The 21,922-nt window shown below is 42.6% G+C and overlaps 1 protein-coding gene across 1 annotated transcript; it reads left to right on the forward strand.

The window, feature by feature from the left end:
- The first annotated feature begins 3,260 nt into the window (after window positions 1-3,260).
- LOC121614316 (high-affinity choline transporter 1-like) lies at window positions 3,261-15,905 on the forward strand. Its single transcript, XM_041948133.1, has 8 exons — window positions 3,261-3,444; window positions 9,964-10,080; window positions 10,322-10,477; window positions 10,684-10,832; window positions 10,921-11,064; window positions 13,899-14,052; window positions 14,837-15,054; window positions 15,342-15,905. The coding sequence occupies exons 1-8, from the start codon at window positions 3,261-3,263 to the stop codon at window positions 15,903-15,905; spliced, it is 1,686 nt and encodes a 561-aa protein (XP_041804067.1).
- Window positions 15,906-21,922: the final 6,017 nt, after the last annotated feature.

Here is a 21,922-nt window from a genome sequence, read left to right on the forward strand (position 1 = left end):
TATTAATAGAAGTTGCAGTGGATGTCTGGCAGGGTCACGGCAGGAGATGCTACGATAATCCACAATCCAGGTTCAGCCATCCATGAGGACCTGCGAGACAAGAAAGCACAAAGACTCTGGGGAAGAAGCCAAGTTTGTAACATGCCTTGGTTGGACAGGAATGCATACAGATGGAGAGGGAGAGAAGAACAGAGGAGCTCTGTGTGTCATTGGAAGTCCCCCGACGGTCTAATCCTATAGCAGCATAACTAGGGGCTGGTCCAAGGCAAGCCTGAGCAAGCCCTAAGTGTAAGCTTTATCAGAAAGGAAAGTTTTAAGCCTACTCTGACATGTAGAGAGGGTGTCTGCCTCCCGGACAAACACTGGAAGATGGTTCCACAGGAGAGGATCTTGATAACGACAGGCTCTGGCTCCCATTCCAGTTTCAGAGACTTTAGAAACCACCAGTAAGCCTGTATTCTCAGAAAACAGTGTTCTAGTGGGGTAATAGGATACAATGAGCTCTTTAGGATAAGATGATCAGATATGAATTCAGAGTAAGGACCAGGAGGGCGGTACACTATAACAAATAAAACTGGTTGCAGTGTTTTCCAGGTTTGGTTTGAAAGACTAAGAACAAAGCTTACAAATGGCAAAAAGGCTTTTGAGTTTAGGTCTAGGGCTGATTGAGTCAAAAATGGCTGCAACTCCACCTCCTCGGACCTTTCAGCTGAGTCAACACCTGCCTCTTTCAGGACATCAGGGCGATTGGCCTGTAGTCATTTAATCCAGAGATGGAGCATTTATTATAGAGCGTTTGACACATTGAAAATCTGTGTGACGATTGTGGGAAATATGCAAAAAACTTGAAAAAATTGAAAGACTGGGAAAGTTGCAGAATGTTCAAAAACACCTGTTTGGAACATCCCACAGGTGAACAGGTTCATTGGTAATAGGATAGCATCAAGACTGGGTATACAAGGGGCAGGCTGGTCTGGAAGCAGTCTGCGGGAACAAGCACTAATCTCAGCTCATGTCAGCTATCAGAGCAAAAGATTGCTCATTTTAGCTGTCATAGATAAGGTTAGGCTTTATGTGAAAGACCCCAGCAGAGAAAAAGAAGACTTTGGGGTTTGGGAGTTCCTGGTGAACTTGTTAAAGCCATAGCCATAGGTGTGGGGCATCATTTTTATGTAGGACATAAAATGTGGGACATGATTGCTACAAGTTTTCTGAAGAACATCTCTGGTTTTGGACAGAGTGCCAGAGGGACAGAGACCAGCGCTGGGCGTATGAATTAAACTGTTTAACAGATCTGATTCTCCCCCCACCCCCTCTGCCCCCCTTCCTGTTCCCCCCTCTTCACACGTCAACAACACGGACAGTTGCCATCTTCAGAAGTTCTCTGATGACTCCGCCATCGTGGGCTGTGTGCCAGAGGGGAACGAGCTGGAAGACCGGTCGGTCATCATGGACTTTGTGGACTGGTGTGAGCGCATCCACCTGTGCTTGAACACCAGTAAGACGAGCAAGAGGGGCCAGAGTCGCCCAGTGATCGGAAGGTCGCCGGTTCGATTCAATCACTGGACTGGCAGAAAAAAATTGGGTGTGGTGGAAGTCCTCGCCCCCTTCATTCGCCGGCTGATGTGCCCTTGAGCAAGGCACTTAACCTCACAATATGCTCCCCGGGCGCTTGAATGCAGCCCACTGCTCCTGTGTGTTTCACTGCATGTTGCATGTTGCATGTGTGTGTTTCAGTGAATCAGTGATGGGGAGAGTCTTTTCCCAGTTTGGAATTATTGAATTAAATAAAATTTATATATAAAAAAAAAAAAAACAGACCCCTGCCCAGGACTTTTTGTGTCAATTCCATTTACACGATTGTTTGGGAGTTTCAGGTGCAGTTATCATTAGTATGCAGATATGCAAATCACAGTCCCTTGCCCCTCCCCTCAAACCCCTCTTGTCCACGCCAAAACGGTGACAGAGAGTTAAAACTGAAAACAAGTGACACTGAAAAAAAACACTGACGCTGAAAAGGTGGACATGAAGAAAATAAAAGCATTTCTGATGATTATTTTTCAGTGCCAGTACAACTTTATCAGTCAATGTGTTTCAATGACAATGTTTCTTTTTTAAGTTTTATTTTCAATGCTAAAACTTACAGTCACTGTTGAATCCCATTTTCATCTTATTGGTGCATTACCCCACCGACTATCTAAATTCCTTCAAACACACACACACACAGTGAACAACACTGTATTTTCCATACTTCACAACCTTGACCTACTATAAAATCCCTGTCCATGTCAGCCGCCCATGCACCCTGTTCCTGCTTATCCATCATATCTATTTAAAAAACCTGCATCCTGTAAGAAAGCCAGCAGAAGGCTGACTTGTGCTTTCTCATCCATGCACAGCTATCCTTTCAGTGTGATTTCATACATCTCAAATTCCCTCATTTTATTAATTCTCATCACCTGGCTGTGTGTCACATACTTCCCACAACTCATATATGTGCTCCACTGACTCCTCTTGCTGACATCCCTCACACAAGCCTGTCTGGTGTTTCCCGACCATTTTCAGGGATTTATTTTGTGCACAGTGCCCCAACCTCAACCACAGACCTCACTGATTTGCTTTACTTGTGAGTGACTGAAAGACTTCACACAGTACATGATGACACCAGCCTGTCCTCAACTACAAAATAATGGTGCAGGTCGACTGTGTAAACAGGTTGTTCCAGAACATATTTATATCTATTGTGTGTCTGCAACCTTTAGTGGCTGTAGGAATCCAAGTAACTCCACTTTCAGTCCCAGCTGCTTTACTATGCGAATATTGTAAACTATTGTAAACTGAAAAAAATCAAATTAAAGGTGCATTAGGAAATAATTGTTGGATTTCTGTACATGCTTTAAAGATATGATGTCAATCTGCTCAATAATGCAAGTGTCATGAGACAACTTTTGTTGTGATTTGCATTGTATTATTTTGCCTTGCTGAAGTGATATCCTGGGGCCAGTGTTTAAAAACCAACAAAACATCGGGCAACAAAACAAGATGCTCAAAATGCATGATGGCTTTTGTTTGCTTGTCAAGCAAATTAACCTGAAACCAGCTATTTTCACCAGGGGGCATCAATGCATCTTCAAAGTGGAGGAGGTTTTTGTTTTTCCTGTCTATCTGGAAGTCCATGCCTCTTTTCAAAAACACTCAGCCAGTCAGTTGTTTAGTCAGTCAGACATCAGCAGGTGGGGAAGACAATCAACCAGTGCAACATGGCTGTCAACATCCCAGGAGTGATAGCTATGGTGTTTTTCTACCTGCTGGTCCTTGGGACCGGCATCTGGGCTTCATTCAAGTCTAAAAGGGCACAGAAGAAAAGTGCAGCCAATGGAATGGATATGGCCCTGCTGGGAAACCGGAGCATTAACTGCGTGGTGGGGGTCTTCACGTTGACAGGTGAGGAGAGCACAGCTGACGAAGCGAGGATAGAAACTGTATCACTGGGAATTCCAAATATTCATGACTGTCAAGGAAATTATGAAAAAAGTATAAAAAATCCTTAAAGGTCTTTTCATGGCAGGTACTACATCTGCTGGCTGCAAAATGTCAGGAACAGTTTCCAAAAAGCAACAAGATATTGTGAATAAAATGTCTGTGAACGTACATATAAATATCTGTGAACAAATTCTGCAGTAAGCTGTATCATTAGGATGAAAACACAGCAGAGTTCTTCCTCAAACAGCCCACAAAAGCCTTTTTGAAATATAGGCTACGATACATTAAAAATTAATCAGTTGTTGTAGATTGTTGATTGATTGATTGAGGAATGTACAAACCAGGTCAGAGTTGAGGTTGTTTTCATTTTAATTATTACCAAGTTGTTTTTATTCTCCGTCTCATTGTACACTCATTTTCTATCCTTGTTTTTACGTTCATTCTATGTCTCGTCTAAGTGAAGCACTGTTTTGCATGTGATTTCTTTGTTGGGACACACTTTACTCTTTACTATTGCTGTTAATTAGTGGGTTCACATGTGTATTTGTCTCACAGCACCACAACAGTTGTTGCAGTTGGCAGTTTTGGGCTGTGCCGACACAGAGTCTGTAGACAAGGCTACTTGACTGTTAAAGATAAATTTGAGATAGGTAGAATTATGTTTTGTTCACGTCAGACTCAACAAGACAGCAAGACGTTTCCAAATGTTTGCAAAACTCTTTGACAATGAGTTGTAACATTTTGTCTCATGATCAAAGCTGGATAACATCTGGGCAAAGTGGCCAACTGTCACAGGCCCCCAAACCCAAGACCCCAGGTTCACTATGGAACAGTTTGTCATATTTTCATGGACTGCAAATTTTGTCCAAGTCAAATATAGAAGATATGTTTGCAAAATAATAGAAATGGTTCAATTTTTCCAGTGAGATCTCTTCACCCCCACTGTTATTATTACATTATTGGTGGCACAAGGCAATGCACAAGAAAGAAGAGCTATAGAGCCGAGTGCCTCGAACATAGGTCAAGCCACTATTGTAATCCCTCCCATTTTTAGTGGCACGCCTTCTACAGCTCAAACAGCTTTCGAGACAAGTGGCTCGAGCTCCCATTTTTCATCTTCCGCCAGGAATTTCGGCACGTAACTAGTCCCACAGCTCTGAGAAAACCCTCGCAAACTATATATCAAAATGTGCGGCTCGATTGGGAATGGTGTGCTACGACTTTTATAGCTTTCATCAATAATTCGCAAAGGTATTCGCAAAAAACTGCAAGAAATTTCCCATAAGAAATGAATGGGAAATTTCCTCAAATTTCAGCCTTTTTCAATTGTCTGCTGCTTCGCCATACTTTCTCCAAGAGATTCATTCAAACTTTAAAACGTAGATAATTTTGACGGGTCGAAATGAACCTCGGCACATTTTTTGATATCTCTTACGGTTTTCGAGCTATGACCATCTCAAGACCATAAAGTTTCTCAACAAAATGCTCAGAATTTCTCCCCCTAGAGTGGATGACATCATCAGTTAGAGTGAAAGAGCCAGTGAGAAATTGCCTGAATTTTTTTTCTAAAATTGCCGTAAAATCCAAACAGTGAATAGGAGACACATAATTTTTGGATCTTTTTGTAGACAAACCTTTCTTCTCTCATCAAAGTTCAATTTTAAAGGGTTAGCCCCCATCAAATTTAAATAAAGAGGGCTCTTGCACCAGCTGCCCTGCTCTGCTGCTCCATTTAAACCCATACAAACTCCTGTTTTCTGAGTCGCAGCCTGCCGGAGTGTGTCTTTTTAAATCGACCATTTAGTCATTTTTCCAAAGCATATCTGGACATAAAACACACGTACATCTGGCCCAGACTTGTCTGCATCTCACAGTGTAATCAGTTTTTTTATTTTGTCACAATCACAAGTTGTTCGGAAGAACCCGACAGTGAAAAAGTGGCTGTTCAGGAACAGGTAAAAAGTGGGAGAGATAGAGAGGTAATTATCAGCAGGTGGGGCAGAAGTTACACACGCACACACATACACATTCAGACACACATCTACCAGACACATCTCCATGTAGGAACTGGTTGGGCTGCTTGTTCAAAATACTTGGGACAATTTGATAAATGTGTAGTTCAAGCAGACACACACACACAAACAGACGAAGACACACACATAAGCAGTCACACACAACAAGAGATACATACACACACACACAGTCACACACAAATACAGTTAAATACACACAGACAGCCTCATATACATAGACAGACACAGCTCTATTAGCGCTGTTAGCATTAGTGCCGCTAGCTCTGCTAGCTCTATTAGAAATGTTAGCACCGTTAGCTCTGTTAGCACCGTTAGCTCTGTTAGCGTTAGCACCGTTAGCTGTTAGCTTCATTAGTGTTAGCTCCATTAGCATTCGCTCCGTTGGCACCGTTAGCATTAGCGCCGTTAGCTCTGTTAGTGAAAGGAAACTTTGGATGATAATAGAGATGGTTCATTTCCATTAAATTCATTCATGTTTATGGATTCAGTTAATAAGACCAGCAGCCCCCTCGTGCCACTGTCAAAATTTCGGCGGAGCCGGAATTGTCTAGTTTCTTCTTATTTTTCATCTTCCACCAGAATTTCAGCGCATAACTTGTCCCGCAGCTTTGAGAAAACCTTTGCAAACTATATATCAAAACGTGCGGGAATGGTGTGCTCTGTAGTTATGACAGGATTCGTTAATAACTCGCAAAGTTATTCGCAAAAAAATGCAAAAAATTTCCCATAAGAAATGAATGGCAAATTTCCTCCAATTTCAGCCTTTTTCAAGTTTCCGCTGCCTCGCCGTACTTTCTCCTGGAGACTTCATTCAAACTTTAAAACGTAGATAATTTTGTCAGCTCAAAATGAACCTCGGCTCACTTTTTGATATCTCTTACGATTTTTGATCCCTGACCATCTGAAGACCATAAAGTTTCTCAAAAACTGCTCAGAATTTCTGCCCCTAGAGTGGGTGATGTCATCAGCTAGAGTGCGAGAGGCAGTGAGAAATCGCCTGATTTTTTTTTTTTTTTACATTGCCATAAACTCCAAACGGTGAATCGGAGACACATAATTTTTGGATCCTTTCGTAGACAAACGTCCCCTCTCACCTCTGACTTCAATTTTAAAGGGTTTGCCCCCACTAGATTTAAATAAAGAGGGATTTTGCACCAGCTTCCCTGCTCTGCTGCTCCATGTAAGCCAATACAATCTCCAGTTTTTTGTCTGGCAGCCTGCCGCAGTCTGTCTTTTTAAATCGACCATTTACTATTTTTTCTAAACCATTTCTCAACACCAAACACATGTACATCTGGCCCAGAGTTCTACGCTTCTCACAGTTTAATCAGTTTTTTGATAGAAGCTACCGTTTTCAGGAATCAGGAATCAGGAATCATTTATTGTCATCACACAAGTTTCCAAGTGCAACGAAATTCTGTTCAGTTACACCGTCCCAGAGGACACAATGGCACAAAAGACAGTACAAATAATTGACATGGGAAGACAGGGACAGGAGAACCACGATGCAACCAGCAGGGCGGCGCCTCGCTTACTAGATGAAAAACAAATGAAAACAGGAGGGGAGGGAGAGGAGAGAGAAAAAAAAAGACTAATCTCAGACTGCGCCCATTGGGGGGGGCACAGTGTGGGCTTGGTAAAAAAAAACACCTCAGCACAAGCAACATTTAAGACATCATAACAAGACTGTAACACCTGCACATGTGGGTGGGGGAAGGAAGTTCGGGGGGGGGGGGAGTCACAGCACAGTCGCCCGGGGGAGGGCTGCAGCTCCTACAGGGCGCCGTCCTCAACCCTTGGCCTACTATGCCGCACGGGGGAAGGAGGGGGGTGAGGAGCCAAAGAAGGCGTTGAATTGAGGGTAAGGGTGAATGTCCCAGAACGAGGTGGGGTCGGAGCATCTTGTCTGCAGAAACATCCAGGAGAGTGGAGAGATAAGCGTCCTTGAGAAGGCCGCTTATGTCTGGGAGCCAATGGAGATAACAATTGTTTTGGGACGGGCCGACCTGGAATTTTTCTGTCTGCCCTTGAGTCTCTCTGGTCTCACGGTGGCTTGCTCCAAAATGTCCGAATTAGTGACCAATTCAGCCGAGCCGAGCCGACAGCTTCTCCAAGTTGTTATCCGACCGGCGAAGGAGCTCAGGAATTGCATCCAGTTTGCGATTGAGCTCACAAATCGCTTGAGTCTGAGTGCTGGCAGCCCTGCACATTCCCTCGATCAAGGCAAGCAGCTTGCCAATTTCCGCCAGCATCTTCCTTATTATGCAGTAGATCAGGTATCCGCCAAAGCCAAACAGCAGAAAGCCTAAGATCATAAATCCAATTGTGTATGCATCTTCAACATCCTCAACGGAAAGAACCGACAGACACACGATCCTCCCCTTCTCCCAGGAGTCCAACGTGTAGCCGGCTGCGAACGTTCCGTCAGGGCAGGCGGGTTCTCCTTTACCCAACTTCATTGTGGAGAAAATATGGTCAATTGCATTGAGAGACCAGCTGACCAGATCCATCATTTTTGGATTTGGAGGAGAATGCAGAGAGAGGCTCCGAGATAGTTAGACAGAGACAGCACAGGACAAAGAGCAGTAGCAGGGTAGATAAGGGCAGGGAGGGAGCGAAAGAAAAAGCGTCCGCCTTCTTCGAGAGCCAGGAAAAAAAAAAAAAAAAAAATCACAATCACAAGTTGTTCGGGAGGAACCGACAGCGAAAAAGTAGCTGTTCCTCAAGGGGAGAATTGTCAACAGGTGTAACTGTCGGTTACACACACACATTCAGTGTCATAAGATGCACACACACACACACATCTCCATGACAACCAGCCTGAGCTTGATTAAAGCCCAAAGGTGCCCCCTAAACAAGCACGTCAAAACAAGAGCATTGTTTGAAAACAACCTCTCTCCAATAAGCAACTGAACTCAGCTTCAGTATTGCAGGTTTGGCTGGGCTCAAAAAACCTGGGACAGTGTATGTATACTGTATATATGGATAGTTTACACACACAGGCACAAACACACACGCACACACACATACACACAGTTAAGACAGACACAGACACACATTCACACACATTCGCTCATAGCTCGTGATAACTAGCGCTAGCTAGCTAGCGTAATTAGAGCTAGTGATAACTAGCACTAGGTAGCTTTAGCGATAACTACCGCTAGCTAGCGAAAGCTAACTAGCGCCAGCTAGCTAGCATTAACTAGCACTAGCGATAATAAGTGCTAGCTAGCTATAGCAATAACTAGCGCTGGCTAGCTACCGATAACTAGCGCTAGCGCTAGCTATCGATAGATAGATAGTGAAGACATTCATGCTCTACATGAAGGTTTGCTTCTGTGTGGGAGTATTTATTGAGGAAATAAACTACTATACATATCATGTATTTATGAATTAATTTGAATACATCTTACTGTAGATACCCTATAGATGTTGTATTCATTCTAAACCACATACATATTTGAAATATAGATTTTTAATGTTTAATATATTCAGGGAGCTCATAGTAAATGTTGTTCTCCATTATGTCATACCACAAGCAATGCTGTATGCTTTCAGCCAATCTTACAGCTTCTATTCAAGAACATAAACAGGAGTCAGGTAATAACTTATATGTATGGCCATGAAAAAAGCCACGTTCAGAGCTAAAAGCAGCAACTCCAGCCCCCTTCACTCTCCACGTAAGCACAGAAAAGAAATGGGAAAAAATGAAGCTGCACTGCAATTAGCTACCACATTCTCTGGTTTAAATAGCCCATTTAAATTATTTTATATTAGGCTTATTATATTAATATTCTTACAGTAATTTTTAAAACTTTTTGCCAAACATGTAGACATGCTGATTTGCAATAAAGTTGAAGTGGCCCCTTAATTTTTTTTTTTTCCAGAGCTGTAAATGCACACTGTGTGTGATCTTTATGAAGTAACAAACTTTTACATACACATTTAGCCATCGAAAATGTTATAAAGATAGTAACATACCATTTAAAGACTTTGGTCTTACTTTAGACAGGCTGTATCTAATGAAAATATTTTTTAGGTTATCTGTCTCAACCAATAATGACATTTTTTTGAAAAGTATCAAAAAGTATTGAAATACATGTTGGTATCATGACAGCACTAGTAGATGTTGATTATACCTCAGTTTGATAATCAATAATTTTATTTAAATATGCCAATACATCTGATTGGCTACAGACACTTCCCTGTTGAAAAAAATGCATTTGTGGCTCGAGACATGGCAGGGTTTAGGGTTATGTTTTAACTAGTTACAACAAGGGAGAGATATTTTGAGTTGAAATTGTGACTACTGAACGTTCATAAGATGATTCTCGTGAAAGTTCCTGAATGATGATGAATTATCAGCCAAGCTTTTGTCTTCTGTCCAAATAGCTGCTGTTTGTCCACTAAATTACTGTGTGTTGCTGTGTGTTAATCCATCCTGTAGCAACATGGGTTGGAGGAGGCTTCATTGTTGGCACAGCTGAGATGTTGTACACACCCTCGATGGGACTAATCTGGGCACTCGTGCTGTTTACGGGATACAGCTCGTCTTTCATTATTGGTAAGAGTTTTAAACAACATCTGACAGAATACTGTACGTCTGCATGTGCAAGAAAAATATAGCCAATTAATCTAAAAAATAGGAATTACTGTAGATGAGAACGGATTAATAATGACCATAATCATAAACTGTTAAGATATGACAAGTTTTATTGGGAACAAAACAGGAAATTACAGATGAACATTTAATATCCTTTTTTCAATTTAATCTTTGTTGAATCCCTATCCTTTGTTAAATCAAGCTGGCTTGGTGTTTGCCAAGCCAATGAGAGAGAGAAACTGGTTGACGATGCTGGACCCTTTCCATGTCAAGTACGGAAAAGTACTGACAGCTGGACTGAGCCTGGTTTCACTCATCAATGATGTGATCGCGTTGCCGACAACACTAATTGGTTTAGGTACAGTATATATGAATGCACATAAGATTTGACATTGAATATATTTGTAACTGTGCATTTACACTTCCTTTATCAGTTCAGTATAACAAAAGTATACATGGATGTAAGTTCCTACCTATGCTGTGTCAATGTGACTTATGACAATGTATTATTAATTTACACAATGACTGGTCTTAAAATTTCACTGATATTTCACTGTTTGACAGGAGGAATCATGAGTGTAGTCCTGGATTTGTCCTACACTGTGTGCATCTGGATCTCTGCTGCAGTGGTCATTATCTACACAGTGCTGGGAGGCCTCTACTCTGTGGCCTACACAGATGTTATACAGCTTGTCCTCATATTCATCAGCTTGGTAAGTTTGCTATTCTTTTAGTTTTTGCACTGTCTGCCTTTGTGTTCAAAGGAACTTACACAACTTACATTTTTATTTGTCTCTGCAGTGGCTCTGTGTTCCCTTTGTTATGATGAATCCTCACACCATGGACATTAGCCAGACACTGATGAACAACACCTTACATGCTCCCTGGATTGGTCAACCAGAGCTGAAAAAGACCTGGATACTGATTGATAACTTCTTATTCTTTGTAAGGAAGCAACAATGCAGCCTATATCAAATACAGTTCAGTGTAGTTTTGAGAAGGTATCTTCAGAATAATGATGAACAACAACTAGACAATTCCGGCGCCACCAAAATTTTGACAGTGGCACAAGGGGGCTGCAGGTCTTATTAACTGATTCAATAAAAATGAATGAATTTAATGGAAATGAACCATCTCTATTATCATCCAAAGTTTCCTTTTAGTAACAGAACTAACGGCACTAATGCTAATGGCACTAACAGAGCTAACAGAGCTAACACTAACGGAGCTAACAGCTAGCGGTGCTAATAGAGCTAACGGTGCTAACGCTAACAGAGCTAACGGTGTTAACAGAGCTAACGTTGCAAACATTTCTAATTGAGCTAGCAGAGCTAACGGCACTAATAGAGCTAACAGCGTTGTGTCTATGTTTATGAGCCTGTCTGTGTGTATTTAACTGTATTTGTGTGTGACTGCGTATGTGTGTGTCTTCGTCTGTTTGTGTGTGTGTGTCTGCTTGAACTACACATTTATCAAATTGTCCCAAGTATTTTGAACAAGCAGCCCAACCAGCTCCTACATCGAGATGTGTCTGGTATATGTGTGTCTGAATGTGTATGTGTGTGCGTGTGTAACTTCTGCCCCACCTGCTGATAATTACCTCTCTATCTCTCCAACTTTTTACCTGTTCCTGAACAGCCACTTTTTGGCTGTCGGTTTCTTCCGAACAACTTGTGATTGTGACAAAACCGTAGCTGCTATCAAAAAACTGATTACACTGTGAGATGCAGACAAGTCTGGGCCAGATGAACGTGTGTTTTATGTCCAGATATTCTTTAGAAAAATGACTAAATGGTTGATTTAAAAAGATACACTCCGGCAGGCTGCGACTCAGAAAACAGGAGATTGTATGGGTTTAAATGGAGCAGCAGAGCAGGGCAGCTGGTGCAAGAGCCCTCTTTATTTAAATTTGATGGGGGCTAACCCTTTAAAATTGAACTTTGATGAGAGAAGAAAGGTTTGTCTACAAAAAGATCCAAAAATTATGTGTCTCCTATTCACTGTTTGGATTTTACGGCAATTTTAGAAAAAAAATTTCAGGCGATTTCTCACTGGCTCTTTCACACTTACTTTTGACGTCATCCACTCTAGGGGGAGAAATTCTGAGCATTTTTCGAGAAACGTTGCGGTCTTGAGATGGTCATAGCTCGAAAACCGTAAGAGATATCAAAAATGTGCCGAGGTTCATTTCGACCCGACAAAATTATTTACGTTTTAAAGTTTGAATGAAGTCTCTTGGAGAAAGTATGGCGAAGCAGCGGACAATTGAAAAAGGCGGAAATTTGAGGAAATTTCCCATTCATTTCTTATGGGAAATTCTTCGCAGTTTTTTGCGAATAGCTTTGCGAATTATTGACGAAAGAGCTATAAAAGTCGTAGCACACCATTTCCGATCGAGCCTCACGTTTTGATAAAGAGTTTGCAAGGGTTTTGTCAAAGTTGCAGGGCTAGTTACCCGCTGAAATTCTGGCCACTCACCTTCTATAGCTCGAGTGGCTCTTGCGTTGCCTCGTGCCACTAAATATTCTAATAGTAGACTGTTTTTCATTGTAACTAAAGAATCAGAATGGTTGTAGGCTAAGGCTATTATCTGAAACAGCATCTCTGTAAATGTCAAGGTTTAATTAACTGTCCCATGACTGTAAATGTAAAGTGTCAGAGTCTATGGGTGCATCTGATTTCTCTTAAATTGCATCCACGTTTCCCTCACTTGCGTCTTCGTCCCTCCCACCAGGGATGCATGGAGGGAAGAAGGAAACCACGCAAGGAGAGAACTGAGATGCCCCCGCCCTCAATACTCCGTTTAGACAGGTTCACTTATATTTACATTATTAGAAAAAAGTCTCCATTGTACTTTTATGTCGCACTTTTATTAACACACTTGAGAAATAATGCATTTGTTCTTGGCTGGATGCCTCTTCCCGGTGAACAGGTGGTCATTTTCTGACCTGAACTTTATCAGTCTCGCTGTGTCTTCTTTCCCTGTTCAATGAGACAGATTTCAGAGCTGGCAAACCTACAAGCCATGAAGCACATTATTTCACTCAGATAACACGCAGAACAAGTGACGAGAGGCTGATGTGATTGGTTTATATATCAGTAACAGTTCTGGAAACATAACGTGGCCACCTGAAGGCTGGTAATCATAACGTCAAAGTTTCCAACACGTGAAGTTTGAGAAATAACAGAGTGCTGTCATCTATATGATCAAATATGTTCCACACATGCTCTGAGGCTGCTGTTAGTGGGATTTATAACAGAACAAAACAGGTTGTGGATGAAACAAATTTCATTGAAATTGAATATTCTTGTATTGTTGCTCTCTGGAGAACATAACGTTTAGCGAGGCACGTCTAAATTACAGCCATTCATTGCAGGAAACTTACACTTGTCCAGTTTCTCTGTTCAACCTCGTTCAAATGTGCCAGCTGTGGGGGCGGAGTCTTTATGGCGACCAGTTAAAAGGCTTCCGGGAAGGATGCACTCATGAAACCTCGCTCATGGCTCCTCCGAGACCCCTCCTTGCTCCCCAATCCTCACTCCTCAGAGCAGAAATAGGAGCTTGGGACTGCCGGCCAAATGGCGGACCATAAGCACTTCCAGTTCGAGTGAGGATTGAGGCACAAGTAAATGACAATTAAGAGAAATGAGATGCACCCTGTCCCTTTCATTTGAATGAATTCCTGAGTGCTAATAGCAGGCAGACATTTTGCAGCATTTACCTGATGTGGACGCAACACAAGTGATTGAATTAACCACCTATCTGTTTTACACTTCAGGCTCTGGGGTCTCTGGGGTACCAGTGCCTCCATCAGAGGACCTTGTCGGCTTCTTCCTTAGCCACAGCCAAGCTAACAGGCGTTGTTGCTGCTTTCATGTATCTTATATTTGGGATACCTGTTATACTGCTTGGGGCAGCTGCTGCATCCACAGGTATTAACAGCTTCTACATACTCTCAGGCATCAGCAAACCAGCAATCAACTAATCAGGAATTATATAATTATTATAACCAATAATTAAGAATTTTGCCAGATTAATAGCAAAGAAAAAAAACAGATTTGTGGAGACCAGGTCATCTGATGCTGCAACCGTCCCTCTTCTTCTTGGACAGGTAGCCCTTTCCTGGGTCATTTTATTGTTGGAAGACAAAACACAGTCCCACAAAGCACAAAGCAGATGGGATGGCATGTCGCTGCAATCCTCCTTTGAATAATCTTTAAAAAGGCCAAGACTCCACAGCCATTTTAGGGCACAGGGCTGTTGAAGATAAATGACAGTGAATGAGCTCACACTGATAATGTTTACAAGCTGATGTTTACCAGATAACATTTGCTTGTTCAGCACTTTTGTGTTATTATGCGAACATTTCACCACACCTCTTTTCTTGGATGGTTCATGGTGTTTATGATGTTTTCATGTTTGATTCACTCATTGATCAACACTTCACGCTCTTCAGGAGAATATTCTTAGATTTCATGCATGAGAGTGGAGACCCAATTATCAAGGGTTGCCTATATATTAATGCCAACCGTGTGAAAGGTGATTTGAATGACCAGCCTTGGTAAAAAGATCAACTGGCCCCACCTTGCCCCTTATATCTTTTCACACAGTGCTTAGTTCATAGATTAGTAGAAACAGGAGGCTCGTCTTAAAATCACTCAAACAGATCATGGGAGCATTTTTTCAGTCTTTCCCTCTTTTGTGTCCATGCCTCAGACTGGAACCAGACTACCTATGGTTCTCCATCTCCATTTGAGCGTGGGGAAGCAGCTTTCGTTCTGCCCATCGCCCTGCAGCACCTCACCCCGTTCTTCATCTCCATCATTGGAAGTGGATGTGTGGCTGCCGCTGTGATGTCATCAGCTGACTCTGTTTTGCTTTCTGCAGCTTCAGTCTTCACTGTCAACATCTACAAGAACATCCTGAGGCCTCAGGTGAAAGAATGCAGCTGTTTTTCAATCGGCTTCACCACAATGAAACAGCTGACGTAACGCCTGATGGCTGTTGTGAAGGTTTGACGTTTATTTTGAAAGAGGGACAATGGAGTTCAATACAGTATAAATGGAGTAAAATGGTTTGATGGAGAAAAAAAGTAGGAAGAAGAGTGAATAAGACTAGAGGGAGGTATACATAGTTTATATATGTATATATATAGTATTATATAGTAATCTCAGTCATTTGCTGTTAACCAGTTCTTCTCTCTCTCTTTTCTCTTCCTCAGGCATCAGACAGAGAGAGTCAGTGGGCAATCCGTGCTGCTGTGGTGGTCGTGGGCTTGGTTGGCACATCACTCACCAACATGAAAAACAGCGTCATAGTGTTCTGGTTCCTTGGTGGTGAATTGGCCTACATTGTAGTCTTCCCTCAACTCGTTTGTGTCCTCTTCTTCAACATCTCCAATGGCTACGGGGCTATTATGGGCTGCCTGGTGGGAGTTGTGTTACGACTGCTCAGTGGAGACCCATCTCTCGGGTTAGCACCAGTCATACACTTCCCTGGATGCACTCTTGAGGACGGGGTTTATGTCCAGTACTCTCCAGTTAGGACCATCTCCATGCTGTCTGCCATTGCTGCCATCTTGTTGATCTCCTACCTGGCTTCTGTGCTCTTCAACAAAGGCATGCTTCCTGAGAAGTGGGATGTGTTCAAAGTGAAAGTCCAGCAAACAGCACAACCACTGACACCAACAGATGCTGCCACAGAACATAACGAGAATAAGAAACTGAGCAGAAACAACTCTGAGGCCGAGGCATCAGAGCCAATGATTAGTAGCACAAATTGTTAGCCTTCCTGTGTGTACAGTCGTATCTGTTGGAGCACAATATATATATTAGTCAGTACAGGTAAATAGCATAGTAAAAGTGTGTCACACAAAATTCTCACTGTCTGCATGTTTTGGTTGCAGAAGGCATTTGAATTCCTGACTGAATCCAACCAGCCATCCGTTCATCCATTCATTCCTCCATCCATCCTTTCATTGTGGTGGTAGCAGTCAAGCAAGGTAGTCCAGACATTCCTCTGTCCTGTAACCTTTTCCATGTGTTGTGATACACTCCTGAACCAGATGAGATATATAATCTCTTCAGAGTTCTCTGGGTCTCCCCATAGCCTCCTCAGAGCTGCACAACTCCAACTCACTCCCAACAATGGCCTGAGGACTGGAGGTGCTGACTCTCATCCTGACTGTTTTACGGTCAACTGAAAAGTGCTCCAGTCATGACCTGATTTCGGTCTCCACTGAGACGATAGTTATCCAAAAGAAAGCAGTATTTCCAATCGAGTGTAAAGAGAGATGCAATCACAGTAGCATTGATAGCTCTAATAATAGATATATGAAATACATATAACATCGTATATATATATGTGTGTGTGTGTGTGTGTGTGTGTTTGATATTTACATATGTGATATATGTACATATTATTTGCAATATAACTGATATTAATAGAAGTTGCAGTGGATGTCTGGCAGGGCCACGGCTGGAGATGCTACGATAATCCACAATCCAGGTTCAGCCATCCATGAGGACCTGCGAGACAAGAAAGCACAAAGACTCTGGGGATGAAGCCAAGTTAGTAACATGCCTTGGCTGGACAGGAATGCATGCAGATGGAGAGGGAGAGAAGAACAGAGGAGCTCTGTGTGTTAGTGGAAGTCCCCCCACAGTCTAATCCTACAGCAGCATCACTACGGGGCTGGTCTAAGGCAAGCCTGAGCAAGCCCTAAGTGTAAGCTTTATCAGAAAGGAAAGTTTTAAGCCTACTCTTACATGTAGAGAGGGTGTCTGCCTCCCGGACAAAGACTGGAAGATGGTTCCACAGGAGAGGATCTTTATAACGACAGGCTCTGGCTCGCCTTCTAGTTTCAGAGACTTTAGAAACCACCAGTAAGCCTGTATTCTCAGAAAACAGTGTTCTAGTGGGGTAATAGGATACTATGAGCTCTTTAGGATAAGATGGTGCCTTACCATTTGGCGCTTTGTAGGTAAGAAGAAAGATTTTAAATTCTATTCTGGATTTTATAGGGAGCCAGTGCAGAGTGGCTAATATTGGAGACGTATAATGTTTTGTCCTCGTTTTTGTCAGAACATGTGCTGCAGCATTCTGAATTAGCTGGAGAGTATTTAGCAATGAATTGGGAAATCCTGGTACTCAGGAACTGCAAAAATCCAGCCTGGAAGTAACAAAAGCGTGGACTAGTTTTTCAACATTGTTTTGAAACAGCATGTGCCTGATTTTTACAATGTTATGGAGGTGGAAAAAGGCGATCCTTAAAATTTGAAATTTAAAATCATATATATTGCCAGCGCAATGCCATCTATAGTTGCTATGTCATTAGATGGTGACTTTCTAACATGTTTAGGACCAAGTACTATAACTTCAGATTTTTTTGAATTTAGTCACAAAAAGTTGCAGATCATTTAGCAGGTCTTTATGTCCTTTTGAAAGGCTTGGAGATTGGTCAACTGTCACCCATGGTCAATGGTGTCGAATGCAGCACAAAAATCAAACAAGACTAATACAGAGACAAGTCCTTTGTCTGATGCAGTAAAGTCATTTGCAACTTCAACCAGTGCTGAAATCCTCAAATAAACTATTGTTGTGTGGAATGAAGAGAAACCTGGGATTGTTCTTATTTTCCTAGATTAGTGCAGAGTAAAAGGCTACTCTGGCACTGGGCTTTCCTGTATGTTTTAAGACTGTCTTGCCGGTTGAAACAAAATACATCCAGATTGATGGAAAAACAAGGCTCATTATCATCTTTATCAACATCCACATGAACATTAAAATCACCCTCAATAATTACTTTGTCTGCTTTAAGGATGAAACCTGACATAAAAAGTCCTGAGCAGGGGTCTGCATACTTCGAAGGACCTCAGTCTCCTTACAAGGTGGAGGCGACTCTGGCCCCTCTTGCTTGTCATACTGGTGTTCAAGTACAGGTGGTTTCGCTCACACCAGTCCACAAAGTCCATGATGACCGACCTGTCTTCCAGCTCGTTCCCCTCTGACACACATCCCACGATGGCGGAGTCAGCAGAGAACTTCTGAAGATGGCAGCTGTCCGTGTTCGAGGTGTAGATGGTGAAGAGGAAAGGTGAGAGGACGGTGCCCTGGGGTGCTGCAGACTACCACCTCTGACTCACAGACGCACATTTGCACGTCCTGTGGATGGTCAGTGAGGTAGTTGATGGTCCAGGCAGCAAGATGTCTATCCACTCCCACGTCCTCCAGCTTCCTCCCCAGCTGCGCCTGTCTAATGGTGTTGAAAGTGCTGGAGAAGTCAAAGAACATGACCCTCGCAGCTCTGTCTGCGGTCTCCAGGTGTGTGAGCACCCGCTGCAGCAGGTAGATGATGGCATCCTCTACCCCGATGTTGGGCCTGTAGGCAAACTGCAGCGGGTCAAAGGTGGAGCTCAACCATGGAGCGGAGGTTGCTGAGGAGGAGCCTCTCCATGGTCTTCATGGGGTGGGAGGTCAGGGCGACAGGTCTGTCGTAGGCCGGTTCCTTGGCGTGTGTTGTTTTAGGAACTGGAATCAAACAGGAGGTCTTCCACAGGACAGGGACCTTCTCCAGGCTGAGGCTCAGGTCGAAGAGGTGGCAGAGGAGAAGAGGGGAGAATCAGATCTGTTAAAGCACATATGTTAAAGTCAAGGCCCGCGGGCCGGATGCGGCCCGCAAATGATTTATATGCGGCCCCCCGGATGATATTTCATTAGGATTAGAACTGGCCGCAGCCGCCCACTGGTGTTTTGCACACACCAATACTACATTCCCCACAATGCAACGGTAGCCCGCGAACTCACTGCAGCACGGCAAACGGGCCTCGGCTTCATTATTCATCAGCAGCCAGAACAGATGTTAACTTTCAGTTACCCACTCCCCAAAAGGAAAGTATTGTTTTGTCTGTGTTCTATAGATTTTTGTATTTTAATTTATTTTATTTATTTAGATTTATTTTTCAGTTGAACTCAACTTGCCTGTTGAAAATGTTTTCCCTTAATTACTGACAGAGCCATAAGAAAATATTGGATTGTTCATTTAATCATTAAATAATATACATTGTGTTAGATCTTAGTTGAATAGGCTATGTGCAATCATCAAAATATGTTTTAATAAACATTGAACCAGTCCGGCCCTCGGCTTGTAGCAAATCTGTTTCTTTGGCCCTCTGTGTATTTTGACTTTGACATCCCTGTGTTAAAGTATGAAAAAGTATAAAAGAGATGTTCTTCAGAAAACTTGTAGCAATCATGTCCCACATTTTATGTCCTAAATAAAAATGATGCCCCACACCAATGGCTATGGCTTTAACAAGTTCACCTGGAACTCCTAAACCCCAAATAAGTCTTTTTTTTCTCTGCCGGGGTTTTTCATATAAAGCCTAACCTTATCTATGATAGCTAAAATTTGCAACCCTAACCCTAACCCTTTTGCTCTGATAGCTGACATGAGCTGAGGTTAGTGCTTGATCCTGCAGACTGCTTCCAGACCAGCCTGCCCCTTGTATATCCAATCTTGATGCTATCACCTATTACCAATGAACCTGTTCACCTGTGGGATGTTCCAAACAGGTGTTTTTGAGCAATCTGCAACTTTCCCAGTCTTTTCATTTTTTTTCAAGTTTTGTGCATGTTTCCCATAATTGTCACACACAATGCCATTTACATGGTGGTTTGGGCGTTTCAGGTGCAGTCATCATTAGTTTGCAGATATGCAAATCACAGTCTCTTTGCCCCTCCCCTGAAACCCCTCTTGTCCACGCCGAAACGGTAACAGAGAGTTAAAACTGACACACAGTGACACTGAGAAAAACACTGACACAAAAAAGATGGACATGCACAGCTATCCTCTTAATATGATTTCCTGCATCTCCAATTGCCTCATTTTATTAATTCTCATCTGTCTGTGTGTCCCATACTTCCAATCACTCATATATGTGCTCCACTGACTCCTCTTGCTGACATCCCTCACACAAGCCTGTCTGGTGTTTCCTGACCATTTTCAGTGATTTGTTTTGTGCACAGTGCCCCAACTTCAACCACAGACCTCACTGGTTTGCTTTTCTTGTGACTGACTGAAGGACCTCATACAGTACATGATGACACCAGCCTGTCCTCACCTACAAAATAATGGTGCAGGTCAACTGTGTAAAGCATATTTATATTCATTGTGTGGCTGCAACATTTAGTGGTTGTAGGAATCCAAGTAACTCCACACATATATATATATATATATATATATATATATGAGGTGCTCCGCTGTCTGTCCACTGTGTGATGGAGAGGGTGCTGATCATTGTCCATGATGGATAGCAGTTTATTCAGCGTCCTCCTCTCCACCACAGTCTCAAAAGACTCAAGTCTGAGCCCAAGTATAGAGCCAGCCTTCTTGATGATCTTATCAAGTCTGTTGGTGTCGCTGGCTCTGATGCTGCTGCCCAACATACAACAGCAAAGAAGATGGCGCTGGCAACCACAGACTGGTAGAAGATCTCCAACATTTTGCTGCACACGTTGAAGGATCTCAGTTTCCTCAGGAAGTAGAGTCTGCTCATCCCCTTCTTGTACACAGTCTCTGTCTTGGATTTTCAGTCCAGTCTGCTGTCGATCACCACTCCAAGGTATTTGTAGTCCTCCACCACCTCCCCTCTGATCCGCAGTGGCTGTGAAGGCGTCTTCTTCCTCCTGAAGTCGATCACCATCTCTCTGCTCTTGCTGATGTTCAGCCTCAGGTGGTTCTGTTCGGACCACTCAACAAAGTTGTCTATCAGTGTCCTGTAGTCTCCCTCTCTTATACACCCGACAACAGCTGAGTCATCAGAGAACTTCTGCCGGTGACATGACTCAGAGTTGGGTTATTTTAAACACATGATACTTGTGCTCAAAAAGAGGATTCATTCTCAGCGAAGAACCTTGGAGCTCTAATCTGCCTCTATACATGCCAAAGAGCAGTGATTCCTAACACGTCTCTGGGGGTCATCAGGTGGAAACCTCCCTTCAATGGTGTTTCGCCTACTTAGTCCCACGACACCTCCAGGAGGCTAGGCGGTGAACTCCGGTGTCCCAGAGTCACCCCCCCTAGTGCCAGTTCACACTGCTCCTATATAATCCAAACAGCACTGCCACGTTCAACTGACCCAGGACTGTTTAGGAGATGCTCCAGGTTGTGGCCAGTACCGATGCTACCATTTCAAGATTCAAGAGTCTTTATTGTCATTGCACATGTCAATGAAATTTTCATTGCAACCCCCATGTTAGATGGTAAGAAAGATAAGGCTAGAAAGAGTGAATAAAATTAAGATAACTACAATAAAATAAAATAAACCAACATGCAATAAAAAAAAAAAATATTCGTGAAGCAATTAAAAATATAACAGAATGAAAATATACTTAGGCAATAAAATATACTAAACAATAAACAATAAAATATGGAAGTGAAATGTGCAAACAGAATAAAATATACAAGCAGAATAAAATATAAAATATACACAGTGAAATGTTCCGACAGAATAAAATATGCCAATGAAACTGAAATGTGCTGATATACTAAAATGTATATAATTATAGTATATGTGTGTACATAAAAGTCAAGTACACAGAAGGTGCAGGTGGAGGTAGAGGTGTAGGTGTAGGTGTAAAGTGCGGTGTGCAGTGTTCACAGTTCACACAGTCTCTCACTGCAGTGAGGGGCTGCTGGGGGTGACAGCTCTAACAGCTCTGGGGAAGAAGCTGTCCCTCAGTCTGTTAGTGGTGGTGCGGATGTTCCTGTACCGCTTTCCTGATGGAAGCGGTACAAACAGT

This window comes from Chelmon rostratus, chromosome 11 (assembly GCF_017976325.1).
Source record: "Chelmon rostratus isolate fCheRos1 chromosome 11, fCheRos1.pri, whole genome shotgun sequence".
Classification (NCBI taxonomy): domain Eukaryota; kingdom Metazoa; phylum Chordata; class Actinopteri; order Chaetodontiformes; family Chaetodontidae; genus Chelmon; species Chelmon rostratus.